Raw genomic sequence first — 14391 nt, forward strand, 5'->3', positions numbered from 1 at the left:
ACAAAATAAAACTAAATTTAGCAATCCACCTCCTTTCCTATGGGTCTTTCTTCAGATAAAATTACAAATGGGACCAGCCAGGACCCAGCGGATCTCATTTCTTGATGTGATCAGCAAATTCCAAGAGAAAACAAATGGCAATCCTGCCCTTTTGGGAAGCCAGAAAAAATGGTCACTTCTCTGACTTGGCAGTGCCTGGAGGAAGCCCAAGGGAGTGCGGCCGACCTCTTCTCTCTCGGAGGTTAACTGTGGCCAAACTCAAACCAGGCTCCGTCCCCTGCCGGCGGGACAGGGACTGAGGGACAGGACCAGCCAGCGAAGCCCCTGCCTGTGTGACCAGGGATACTTCACGGAGAACCGCTCGTCCTTCCTTACGTTACTGTTGATGGTCCCTATAAACACTCCTACCTTCTCAGGACCGCATTCTCGCTGATGAGACTGAATCCGTTGTGTGTCCTGAATAAAGTTTGTTCCGTGCCTGGAATGAATTCATAAAAACCGCATCGGATTTCTGAACCGTCTGGCCGATGTCTGGCCGAAACAGAGCCAGCTGATGATGAGAAACCCACTATGGAAAGTCAAGGTCACCAAATTCACAGATTGGGCAGAAATAAATACCTGTACGTTCTGAAACCTACAGCTGTCATAGGCCACTTCTAGCCTCAGGGAGGGGGACCTCCTGTTCTGAGAAGGGGGGCTGGGCCCGGGTGCCCCTGTCAGTTATCTGACAACGCGTCACTCTGTCATCTTTAGAGAGTCTCCAGGAGCTGCCTAACTTTCTGGGAAGAACGAACATATCCATCTGTTCTTAAATATGTATTTTGAAGCTGTTTCTAGGCTCTAGAGAGGAAACTATACTCTCTAAGAAATCAGTGAAGGGCGTATTTGAGCGCCTCTCCCCCCATCACACGCTAGAGGGAGGTCCGAGATCCCATCTCTGTGCACAGGGCATCCTGTCACTGAGTACAGAAGTGGCTGAAGCCCTGACAGGGACGTCTACGAGAACCGCTAAGAGGACAGCAAGGCTCTCGCTGGCAGCAGACACTAGCACATTTGCTCTGGAATGACCTACTCATCCTGAGATGCCATTACATGTAACTGGGGTGAACCTTATGGTCTGTCTTAGAAAATTCTGTCTTCCGTTCCTCCGTGGTTGGGGGGAGGTGTGCGAGGGTGGGAGATGGTGTTGGGGGCCTACGGGGAAACCCAGAAGGTGTTGCAGGTATGTGGACAGTGTGAGGATGACGGGTAAGGGGTGATTAGGTGAGGCGTGTGCGTATGTGAGGTAAATACGTGTGGTGTGAGTATGTGCCCGGGGTGTGGTTTGTGGGTGTGTGTTTTGTGTTGTAGTGTATCTGGGGCGTCGGCCACCTATGCTCTGAGTGCATGCATGCTCTGCAGGGGGAGGGCGCCGGGGCGGGGTATGTTTCTTCCGTGGCCTGCTCAGTCCTGACACTCCAGCAGACCTACAGTATTTGTGGAAGGAAGGGATATACGGATTCTCCGCCTCCTCGGGGCTGACCTCCACCCTGCCCTTTTACGCTGACTATATTCACAAGGTCACGCGCGTCTCTGGCTTACAGTCCTTCATCATTTCAGTCAGGATTTCAATCCCTCCTGCATAGAACAAGGGGGTCTGATGGGGCTTGCAAAGCGTCTCCAGGAGATTTCTGACGGTCACAGCCGTGTTCTCTCCCGCATCCAGCGATCTGTGGGCTTCCTTCTCCTGAAGGTCTGCTTTCTCCCGGAGATTTACTTGATTCAGGTAATCTGTGAAACGAGAAGGGAGAGAAAAGAAGAGAAACAAACGGAGCCCTAACAGTCAACATCACGACCACAGAGCAGCCTTTGTGAGGGACGGGAGGTTGAGAGGCGCGAAGCGTGACGATCATTCAAACCTGGCTTCAGGAGGGCAAATTTTAGGAAGGATGTTCCAGCCTATCCCCAGAATTTTAAACCGTCTTCGGGATTCAAGGACAACATTATGCCCTACCCCGAAGGCTCTAAGGGACGATGGTGTAGAAAGGAGGCAGGCAAAGGTCTGAGTGGGAGAGCAGAGAGGGAAGAGGAGTGGGTGGCGGGCGGACAGGGAGGGTTTGATGTGGCTTTGAGGCCAAGTGCAGAGAAGGTATGGGAGGCACCTCAGGGCCGGAGCACACAGTGAAAGTGGGATTCAACGGAAGGACAGCCTCACCTTTCACCTGGGCCTGCAGCTGGGGGTTTATTTCCGAGATCTTCTGATAACACTCTCTAGCCTAGAAAAAAGAGACAAGACCTTGAAGAGTAGTCAGGGGGTGACGGTGATTATAGGAAAGACACCAGGCGCCACAGGGCTGGGCTTCATTATTTCCTCCTGGCCTCCTCCCGCTCCCAGCGTAGGAGACAGGCATGGGAACGCAGCATGCATTTGGCATTTTGTTTAAGCTTCTCTGGTTCTGTGGGGCAAGAGGCGTTCTTGCAGGACTTGGTTTAAAAAAAAAAAAAAATAGTGTTGTCAGATCCAGCCTGTGATAGAAAAATATCCAGTCCCGAATTTCACGGATCGTGCCTGGCTGGTAGAGGAATAATCCTAAGGTGATTGCAAAATTAAGAAATGATGCTCGCACCGAGAGAGACGGGGAGGCTGCTTGTCAGATACGCCTACAAGGGGCAGGGAGAGAAACAAAGATGGACTCACCGTTGACAGAGACTTTGGGGAACAGGAAGAGAGACGTGCCTCTTAAATACACAGAGTCTTAGGGACTCTACAAAGAGAGTCCCTAAGGGGTCCATTCACTGGCCATGTAAGACTTGCAAGAAAACCTAAGAGTGAGGGCCTCTCCCTGAGGAGACTGCTGGAAAGTTTCCGGGAAAGAAAAGGAAGACTGTAGCTCGTGGGGCATGTTAGTAGGTTCGGGGCAGTACAGTCTCAGGGGTATGAGGGATTCTGCCCAGTCACTGAGAAAAACAAGCACAGAAAAAAATGGGCTCTGAGCTGTCTTGAAAGCTCCAGGCTCATCCAGAAGACCAGGAGTAAGAAATGAATGGAAGAGAGAACATGACATAAAACAGACTGGTGTCCCGGGACAGAGGTACACGCAGCAAACACGGTAACTGCTATAGACTGTGTCCCCCCAAACTCCTATGTTGAAACCTAACCCCAATGTGACATACTTGGAGGTGGGGCCTCTGGGAGGTGATTAGGTCATCGGGGTGCAGTTCTCGTGAGTGAGATTTGTGTCCTTATCAAAGAGACCCCAGGGACCTCTCTTTAGCCTTCTGGCTGTCTATGAACAGGAAGCAGTTCTCAACACACACCAGTCTGCTGGTGTCTTCATCTTGGACTTTCCAGCCTCCAGAATTGTGAGATTTAAATGTTTGCTGTTTAAGCCACCCGGTCTCTGGTAGTTCTTAGAGTAGCCCAAAAGGACGAGGGCAGTGAACCTGTATGCAACTTCTTTGGAACCCCAGATCTAGTCGACCAGCAACTCTTGTTGGCTTCCCTGTTGGAATATATATCCGGAATCCCAACATTTCCCACCACCTCCCTCAACACCAACCTGGTTCAAGCCATCATTACACCTCACTTGGAAAGTCTATTGTAATAGCCTTCTAACCAGTTCTCTGTTCTTTGCCTACTATGTCAAGATATATTCTCAACGCAGCAGTGACCCTTGAAAATATGAGTCACATCATTTCACTCCCTCACTCAAAACCCTCCAATAGCTCCCAGCTCACTCAGAGTAAAAGCCAAAGTACTTCCAAAAGCCTGTGAGGCTGTAGGGAATCAGTCCCCTCCCATACCGCCATTGTCTGCCTGACCTCACCGCCTGTCACTCTGCTCTAGCTGACCCTCTGACTGGACACCTCCTGCGTGGCTTGCTCACCTCCCTCCCTCCCTTCCCGCAGGGAGGCCTTCCCTGACAGCTCCGTATAAAACTGACCTCACCTTCGCTGCTTCCTGATTTCATTTTCTCAATAACACTTTTTACTAATCAACATACTACACACCTACTTATGTGGTTCCTGTCTCCCGGCCACCGCTATTCTAAGAACGTAACTTCCGTTAAGTCAAGGATTTTGTCTTGTTTGCTATTCTTAGTCTAGGGCAGTGCCACAAACATAGAAAGTATGCATACATATTTGCTGAGTGAATTAGTTACCTGAATGAATGAATGAGTGAATAGAATTTGGTGGAGAGGGGAGGGTTCTATTATTTGACCTTAGTACAATAGGCCTGTATTACTTTCAGATTTAAATCCACCAAAAAGTAATTTTTTAATGTACAATAGGAGGCATTTTTAGAAAAATATAGTATCTTATCAGTGGAAAGAGATTCCATGTTCATGAACTAGAAAGCTTAATATTATTAAGATGGCAATACTCCCCAAATTGACCTACAGATTTAATGAAATCCCCATAGAAATTCCATCTGGCTTCTTTGCAGAAATTGATAAGCTGATCCTAAAATTTGTATGGTAATTCAAGGGACCTAGGATAACTAAAACAATCTTGAAAAGGTAGAGCAAAGTTAGAAGACTCACATTTCACTTCCCCATATCAAAATTTACTACAAGCTATAGGACTCAGGACAATGTGGGATAGGCATAAGAACAAACATACCGATCAATGGAATAAAACGGAGAATCCAGGAATAAACACATGCATTTATGACTAACTGATTTTTGACAAAGGTGCCAAAATTATTCAATGGGAAACAGAACAGTCATTTTAACAAATGTGCCGGGCACACTGAGTATCCATGTACAAAAGAATGAAATTACAGCCCTTTCTCACACCATATGCAAAAATTAACTCAAAGTGGTTCAGAGATCTAAATATAAGAGCTAAGGCCATACAAGAGAATCAAACACAGAAGTAAATCTTGGATTAGGCAATGATTTCTTAGATATGACACCAAAAGTATAAGCAATCAAAGGAAAAAAAATAAATAATTTAGGCTTCATCAAAATTAAACAATTTTTGTGTGTGTGTTACGAAGGACAGTCAAGAAAGTGAAAGGGCAACAGAGAGAGTGAAAGAAAATATTTGAAAATCACTTGTTGGATAAGGGACATCCGAAACATATAAAGTACTGTTTACTTAATATAAAAATGCAAATAACCTAATAAAAAATAGGCTAAGGATCTGAAGAGACATTTCTCCAAAAAGGATATACAAAGGGCCAACAAGCCACAAGAAAACAGACTCCACATAATTAGCCGTCAAGGAAATGCCCATCAAAACAAGGAGTTAGGCTTCACACGCAGGCAGGAGGATGGCTGTAATCAAGAAGAGATAAGAGTACTGCTGAGGACGTGGAAAATCTGAAAGCACATTCGGCTGGTGGGCATGAAAATGGTGCAGCCACTTGGGGAAACCCTCTGGCAGGTCCTGAGGTTAAACACACAATTACCATAGGACTCAGCAGTCCCTCTCCTTGTACATCCTCAAGTGGACTGTGCACATATCTCCACACAAAACCTTGTACGTGGGTATTCATAATAGCCCTAATGTTCGCCAACTGAGGAAGAGATAAGTAACACGTAGATTATCGATACAATGGAATATTACCCAGCAATAAAAGGAATGAGGTACTGTTAGACGCTACAACACGGATGACCCCTAAAACATTACGCTAAGTGAAAGACAGAGCCACAAAAGACAGCATCTTGTATAATTCTACTTATAAGAAGAGTCTAGAACGCACAGAGGTTGATTAGCGGATGCCTCGGGTTGAGGTGGGGGTGGAGGGAAGGGGAGTACTACCAATGGGTATAGGGCTTTTGGGGAGGGGACAAAAATGTTCTAAAGCTGAGTGTGGTGAGGGCTGCACGTCTCTGAATACAGGAAAACCCACAGAACTGTGTACTTCCCGCAGATGAACTGTTTGGTGTGTGAATCAGGGATCTCAATAAAGCTGCTGTTAACAATATAGAACAGCTTAGTGCGTAAATACAGCTGCACTGTTACTCTGGGGGGATGAGATTATGAGTGAATTTTGTGTTGTCTCTCCAGAGACGCTCCTCCCAGGGCCGACAGAACACTGGCCAGAGACACCGCAGAAGGGATTCTTGGAGCAGGTGGGGCTGTCCTGGAGGACACCCAACGTCCTTCCCAACTCAAAGATTGTAAGAGCTACCTCAGAGAATGCTGGAAGGTGGCTTAGTATTTAATCAGCTTTGGAGGAATGTGGTCCTTCTCTAAGGCGATCGGAAGCCTTGCTCTGTGCCCTGCGACTGCGCGTTCCCCTTCCGCTCCTCTCAGCACTTACCACACTGTAGTTCTTCAGGGCCAGGTGGGCTTTTCCCATGTGGAAATAGGCTTTTGTGCATTTTTCATCACACTGCATGAAAGAGAATGACTGATCAGATGTTTCAGAAGGTCTGAAGTCATGAGCTACTCCCCTAACGGCCCAGCTAATAGAGGGAAGGCAGAGCGCGGGTTGTCAGGACAGCTACTGGGGTTGACAATGAGAACTTTTCTGTGCCTCTGTGGCCAAACTAATGGAAGCCTGCGAGGAGCCTGGATGCACAAGCAAGTTCTCTATCAAATTAATTAATGATCCGTGCCGGTCTTCACTTCCATTTAATGAGACTCAATCAGGACACAAACCAGAAACCCTTAGTTTAGAAGAGCTCTTGACCTCACCCAAACATTAGAATCACTGGGGATGCTTATCAGGACCCGCAAGGCCGCGCTGAACCCCGTACCCATTAAAAATTATCTTCTGGGGTAGGGCCCAGGCAGCAATAATTTTGTAAGCTCCCCAGAAGATGCAGGCACGCAGCCAGGCTGGAGGACCACTGGTTTATTAGAAGAGACTGACGTCTACTCTGGGTCAACAGCTGAGGTGACTGGGACGTCTTAGTGGGCCTGGTAAGTTCCTCCCCTGAAATAAACCGCACCACATATCCCAAAAACTTATGTTCTTGTCACTTAAGATCAGGAGGGAAGCCCCCATCAGAAGGCAGGATCGGAACTTATGTGAGGCCACGGCCTTTGCACAGGGGGCCCTGCACCTGCCTACCCCTAATTATTCCAGCTCCGGAGAGATGGACTGACTTGGCACAAAGATGCCAACTACAACTTCTAACATCCAGTTAATTCGTTGAACCCTTTTATGTGTGAGGCATCGTGCCAGGGATACCCTCCCCGGGCCCAGAGTGCAAGGTGAAGATTCTAAAGACTCCGGGTGAATTCCTGGCTGGCTTCTCCCCAGAAGTGGGCCATGGGCCAGAAGAGCGGCCGTCCATTTCAGAGCAAAGGGGACGACTGAAAGAAATGACAGACGGTGACGGAAGAGGCAGAGGGGACTGTCGTATGTGGAGAGGCCTTCACAGGTGCGTCCTCGTGAGCGTCATTTCCTGACGTGCTGCTGGGGGAGCGGCCGGGATGACAAGGACAAGAGGACCGCATCATCCAGTCCTTGCCAGGCGGTTCGTGTGGATTATCTCAGATTCGCCTTCTAACAACTCTGTGAAGTCCATGCGATTATTATCCCCATCGTACAGGCGAGGAAACTAGAGGCTGGAGCGGCACAGCTGGGGTTTAAAATCGGGCCATCTGACTCCAGGTCCCAGAGGCTTCACACTACAGCAACCGTCCCTCAGGAAAGTGCTCGAGAAGTTGAGGAGAGGGAAATCCCCGGTGAGGCAGCCTGGCTTCCCAAAGGGCGGGCAGACGAGGCATTGGAGCTGGGTCTCCGTGGGTATGGAGAGGCGAAGAGAGAAGGAAGGAGGGAGAAAGGGCAGAGCACGGTTGGGGGTTGGGAGAGGACAGGGGGCTTCCGGCCAGGCCGAGGGCAAGCATCGGGGTAGGGGCGGGTCAGGCTGGAAGGGGTGAGCCAGACAGGGGTTCCACACGGAGGCCCTGGATGCCAGGCTGGGGGAGGGCAGCGAACAGCAGGGCACACGGGAAAGTCGCTCTGAAGGCCGCGCGCAGCACCGACTCCATGCCGGAGAGGCAGGGGGACAAGTGAGGGAAGCGAAGGGGTCCCACGGAACGAGGGGCGAGCCTCAGGCTGGTGGCGCGGCGAGGCAAGTGCAGATGCCAGAGGCAGCTCACAGACGATGGGTAAAGGAGGACGACGAGGAGGAGGATGTCAGGCCACAGGTTTGGGGTCTGTACCCGGAAGACAGTGTATGTCATTAACAGAAAGAGGTTAAGTCAGGGCAGGGGGCAGGGAAGGTGGAGGGGAGGATGGGGACGCAGCGTGGTTCCCGTGGCCCCGGACAGACAAATGGAGGCCTGCGGGAGGCAGCTGATGGGCACCCTGGGGCCCCGGGAGGTGGAGACAGGGAAGGGGGTCTGAGGGCCAGCTGGACGCAGGAGAGGAGACAAGAGCTCCGAGGGAGAAGCTGCAAAGAGAAGAAAGGCAGGGAGCCGGGGAGTGAGCCCTGGAGAATCCGCAAACGATGAGGTCAAGAGGGCAAGAAGGGAGTGGGCCAAGGGAAAGGAAAGGCCAGAGCAGAGGCCCATGAACGCCAAACGCCCACTGGTCCTTCGCGGGCAGAGCATCGGGTTACACCGGGGGCAGCACAAGCCGGTGGTCTCAGAGTCTGTCCGGGCCACTGTGCGTCCCCGTGAGGGGGCGTCGCTGGGACTCGGCCCGCCTCGGATGCTGACGCAGGGGGCCCGGATGGATGTCTCACTGCCAGGCCTCTCTCCTCGGATCACGGGTCAACACTCACAAGGGCTTTCTCAGGTGAGCCCCAGACCCCCTTGAAAGGAGCCCTGTTCAGAGAAAGATGGATTTTGTCACGCAGAAAGAGCTCTGCCAGCAAAGGAAGATTCTGATCCTAACTGAAGCCAGCCCCGCCGCCTTATCTTCCCCGGCGAGGAGCATCAGTTTTGAAATACCATCGCGTGAGCTTGTCTCCACGCATTCAAAAGTGTCAAAAATATTAAATGGGCATGAAAGTACAAAGACTATTAATAACGAATGCACTGACGTGCGTTATTGATGTATTACTTTTAAAAGAGTGAAACTTCTACATCATGGCTTTGACACAGAGCCAACCATTGTTGGTGTCAAGAGCTCCTTCTGCATTTTCCCCTACGGCTCCGACTCGTTACCCAAGCCTCTTCAACAGGGAGCCTTGCCGGCATCTCACAAGACTGGCCGCTGAGTGTCAGAGTTCTCGAACGTCAGCTTTGTTGGGCCTGCTTTGCTTTGGTGTCGCTGTTAATTATTACGTTGTGCTTCATTTAACAACTGGGACTAGGCCAGCGGGTTATCCTCATCAGCATGAAAGAGCGTGACCACCTCTTGGGTCCTCTTCAGATCAGAACAGATACTCCTGGACGCCCCACCAGGAGCTCTTGTTTCTCCCACAGAAGGAACGAGGTCCACACCCAGGGCTGTGGGGCTTTCGGGATCCAGTGGAGAAGCTGTACAGAGCAGGCGATTCAGAGCACTGGCTTACGTTTCGACCCACGTCAGCTACGTGATTCTGCACAGCTTACTTCATCTCTGAGTCTTGGTTTCCTTGCGAGAAAAACAAGGATAATAGTGGTACTGAAGAGAACAGACTAGAATGTCGTAAGGCTCATGGCCAGCACACAGCAAACCGTGGCTTGCGCTGTCATCGTGGGAAAACGCCCTTGCCTCTCTCTTCTCTTACAGAATGGTGGTAGAGACCACAGCAGATCACATCAAGTGACAAAGCAGGTGGGGGCCCATGCTGGGGCTGTGAAGAGCCCGATCTCATCGGCTGGGGCAGTTGTTGTAACTTTAAGACTGCAACGATGCGATGGGACAGGATTTGCGGACATTCTGTGTCTTCTAAGGGATAAAGAAATCACGCAGCCCATATGTCCATTTTGGAATTTTTTATAGACCATTATCAGTAAAGGTGAGTTTCCAATTCAGCCCAGTTTCCCTTGCTCACCCTCTCAGGAGGAAATAAGGAAGGAGGGGTGGCCAGCATGCTGTGAACGGTGAGCCCTTGCAGTGCAAACCCTGAAAACGCAGCACGAACAGCCACTTCTCCGCAGTCCTCACTACGAGCTCGGTCGCCGTGACCCTCAAAGCTGGGCCACGGGCCCCCGCTAGAGATAAGGAAGGTCTGGGCCTGACAGCAGAGCTCAGACCCCGGCCTGCCACAAACCACTGGCCACTCTCTGGCATTCACTTCAGGACCCAGACACCCGGCGAGCCCAACTCCGTCCCGTGGAAGAGGATCTCCTTCTTACCTTCAGAGCCCACTCGCAGTCCATGACTGCCTTCTGGTAGTCCCCAAGTTTTAGGTAAGCCTGTAAGGACACAAAGGGCTGTATTTATATGTAATTCTGCGGCAACCCGCGGGAAGGTTACTGAAGCCCAGGGCTGGCAACCGTGGACAGCCGGTACTGCTGCCAGACCTAAAGGGGCAGGACGAGCCACGGACTAACGGGAGAGGACAGATTTATGAACGGCACTGCCGAGCGGGAGCTGGGTCCTTTGGGAGAGCTGCAGGTGGGAGAATGTGTACCCTCACTGTCACTTTATTCCTTCCTTCTGATCTCATTGGCTGTGTCCAAACGCAAGGTAGGGAGCCAGGAAGTCAGGGGACGGGTCCTCGGAGGTCAGTCCCCCAGGGCATGGAAGGATCCGGAAAGGCCAAAAAAAAAAATACCTAGCACATTAAATCCCTCTACAAAGGAAGAGCTGGCTTCTAGGGTCTACCCCACTGTGGATGTTCCGAAGGAAATCAAATGACAAAGGGAATCAAAAAGGTGACAGTAAGCGTCGGAGAGAGTGTAGAAAAATCAGAACCCACAGACACAGCTGGTGGGAGTGTAGAGTGGTGCGGCCACTGTGGTAGACAGTCTGGCGGTTCCTGAAAGGGTTAAACACAGAGCTGCCCTGCGATCCAGTCATTCCTCGGTGCACACACATGCGCACATAAAAACTTCTGTGCAAATGCTCACAGCAGCATTATTCATGAAAGCCAAAAAGCAGAAACAGTTCAAATGTCCATCAACCAACGAACAGATAAATAAGACGGGGTCCATCCTACAGTGGTGTATTATTTGGCCATAAAAATGAACGAAGCATGGGCACACCCTACAACATGGATGAGCCTGGGAAGCATGTTGCAAGAAAGAAGCCAGACACAAAAGGAAAAATTCGGCATGACTTCATTTATATGAAATGCCCAGGACAGGCAAACGTATAGAGACAGAAAGTCGATTCGTGGTTGCCTAAGGCTGAGGGTAGGGGTGGACGGGAGGACTCGGGGAGGTGGGGGCACCACTTAAAGGGTATGGGGTTTCTCTCTCTCTTTTTTTTTTAAGGTTTTATTTATTTGACAGACAAAGATCACAAATAGGCAGAGAGGCAGGCAGAGAGAGAGGAGGAAGCAGGTTCCCTGCTGAGCAGAGAGCCCGATGCGGGGCTTGATCCCAGGACCCTGGTATCATGACCTGAGCCAAAGGCACAGGCTTTAACCCACTGAGCCACCCAGGTGCCCCGGGTATGGGGTTTCTTTTTGGGATCATGAAAATGTTCTAGAAACGGTTATGGCGATGGTTGCACAGCTCTGTGAATATACTTAAAAAAAAATGAACTCTATACTTTAAATGGGCAAAATGCATGTTATGTCAATTGTATTTCAATAAGGTGGTTACTCAAAAAAGATAAAGTTCTGCTTCCTTCCTCATAAGCACAGCAAGAAGAAAGCGATGTAGGTGATGGGCTGACATTTAAGAGTCAGACCATCACTACGATCCATCGGTGCCAAAAGCCCTGGGGACCTCTTTTGGAATCCCCTAGAGTGGGCGAAAGTCTTGAAAATCAAGAATTGACTCCAGATGCTGGGATCCACCCAATCTACACTGAAGACCTCGTGGTGCAGAAAGTAAGGGAGGGCTGTGTCGCAGCAAACGCACTGGCTACTCCACCTCTGAATGAATTACTGGTCACAACAGGTGGTGAATAACATATCAAGTTGAACTAAACAGGCTTTAAGCACTCTTCTGTTGGAAAGTTCCTGGGATGCGGCAATGATCACTCCTGGTGTAAAAAAGGAAAACCAGGCACCTGGAGGATAAGAGGTTTTCCCAGAGTCCTCATCAGTCACCCCAACTAGAGCTGATTCATGTGTAGGATTGCCCCTGAGTAAAACTGTCCCAGGGCAGGGTGACATTCTTATCAGTAACTCTGCAGAGATATTTACATGATCAAGCCAATTACAAGGTCAGTGTGGTGACTCATGAGGGATGTAAGCATTCATTCCAACTGAGGAGGGAGCAGGCACTAGCGGGCTAACCAAGTCCAAGTCCTTCCAAGAAAGGAAGCTGCCCTGTGGTGCTTTCATTAACTCAGGTTCTGTACTAACTGAAGAGGACGATGCTTTGAACTGTCTGGTCCATAAAGCACCATCCTTTCCCTCGGGGTTTGGGGTTTCATTTGAAAGTCAGAGGATATGAGGAGGAGACTAGCATCCTTTTAGACAAATGGAGCCACAGTTTCGTGACATTTTTATTCAGGAGACATAACAGACTGAAAATGCATCCGTGGGCTTTAACAGTTTCTCTACAGAGCCTTTACTTATTCTTTTCTTTTTTCCTTTTTTTTTTAAGGCTTGGATTCAACACCCTATAAATTCCCTGTTCTCTTCTGCTTTTCCACATTTTAAAAAGAACTACTTTTCCAAATGGCAATTAAATGCCTGATTTTTCTAAATTACACCAGCAATCTATTGATCATAACATTAACCCCAGGAGAAAAACAGAGCGATGAAAGGGTAGTTTTTTTCCTCTAGCAAGTAGCAACACTCAATTCACAGGGTCCTTATTAAGTGTTTTCTAACGCTGCATGCAAACAGGGGAGGCATTTTAAAAATAGTCAATGGTGATTTGGTGGTTTGTAACACCAGGCAGCACATTTTGTATTTATTTGTCTCTGAATAAGCTTTCTCTTCGGGAAAGCTGGGAAGAATTACTGTCCCAAAGCTTTTTCACTACATTTAGCTTATTTTTATCCACACCCGTTCCTTTTTTTTTTTTTTAAGATTTTATTTTATTTATTTGTCAGAGGGAGAGCACAAGCAGGTGGTGTAGCAGGCAGAGGGAGAAGCAGGCTTTCTGCTGAGCAAGAAGCCTAATGTGGGACTCGATCCCAGGACTCTGGGATCACAACCTAAACCAAAGGCAGATGCTTAACCGACTGATCCATTCAGGTGTCCCTATCCACACCCATTCTTAATGGGATTCTCCAGAACCTAATCAAAGTGCCGCTGAAACTTGAGTACAGTAAAAATATAACTAATTTAGACGGATCGGGGTACAGACCATCTGAGTTAGATGTAAGACTGAATTACATAACATTTTAAAAGCAAGTCAGTTTTACTACTTTCAAATAACTTCAAAATAACAAGACTGAAAAAGCATCAGTAGGTACATGTTTTGGAAACCAAATCTGGTAAAAAGTAAAGAGGAATTATTATTATTATATTAATTTCTTGCATTTGAACGCTTCTTTCAAAGTGAAACTTAATTCCTTTAAATAGACTTATTGTTCCTCCAGTGTTATGTAACTTAACAAGGATTTATTAAACATCTATTAAATAAAGCATGGGGGGAAGTATATGGAAAAGTTTATAACCTCATTAGGGTGAGGACATGTACACCACTAGGCCAACCTCTGGACATTTGATTTACCAATTTCTTAACTCCACTAGATTTTTCTCCAGAAACAGGGCCAAGTAAGTGGCGCTCAACTCTAGTCTGATTTACCCAAACTGCTGAACTATTGAGATTACACTATGCTTGGATTTATTTATCATTAAATCACCATCACTCCCCGGACTTTTTGGCCTCCAAACATCCAGTTTCTTGCTTTCGACATTCTTCCTCAACCTCCCACAGCAGGACATCCTTGATCCCGAGTTACAGAAATTGGCGCTGACGAGGGCTCTTCCCGTCAATGACACGATGTCAAGGGCCGCTCGCACAGGTCCCGCTGACATCTTCTGACCATCAGATAATCATGCCCGTGGATCTGCCACTTTTTCAGGTCTAAGCAACAGGGAGCTTGGCCACACACGGGCTCAAGGGCTTTTAATGATAAGGCCACATGTGATGTTTTGTTGCACCTGAGAACTATCGACCTCGTCCCTTCATTAACTAGGAGATAATAAACAACTGCGCGATGGTTTTGACCTGGTGTCCCACGAAACTGAGCTCCTCTGTGATATAAAATGAAGGGATGAGGGAGAAACTCAGCATTTCCGAGAAACTGGGTCTAAGCCCATCAGCTGTCCAGCCGACCTGGGGCACAGAATCTTACTTCTACGGGGACTGATACGATGAGTAAGAAAGTGAGCCTGCAGAGTTCAGCCTACCAGCAATGGGGTCTGGCCAAACCCAGCGACAGCAGGAGCAGTTCTCAGAGGTTGTTTCCTTCATGCTTTGCCCTCAGTGATG

The 14391-nt window shown here is 48.8% G+C and overlaps 1 protein-coding gene across 2 annotated transcripts in view; it reads right to left on the minus strand.

Moving 5' to 3' along the window:
* TTC12 (tetratricopeptide repeat domain 12) overlaps positions 1-14391 on the minus strand; it is a gene marked incomplete at its 5' end in the record, with an annotated part of 40213 nt that overhangs the window by 15774 nt on the left and 10048 nt on the right. For both annotated transcript variants that reach the window (XM_080817091.1, XM_080817090.1), the window contains 5 exons: positions 409-478; positions 1582-1770; positions 2195-2255; positions 6254-6325; positions 10177-10236. In XM_080817091.1, the coding sequence (XP_080673217.1) occupies positions 409-478; positions 1582-1770; positions 2195-2255; positions 6254-6325; positions 10177-10236 (452 nt within the window). The remainder of the gene's footprint in view (positions 1-408; positions 479-1581; positions 1771-2194; positions 2256-6253; positions 6326-10176; positions 10237-14391) is intronic.

Source organism: Martes martes (genome assembly GCF_963455335.1).
Source record: "Martes martes genome assembly, chromosome: 10".
Taxonomy (NCBI): Eukaryota; Metazoa; Chordata; class Mammalia; order Carnivora; family Mustelidae; genus Martes; species Martes martes.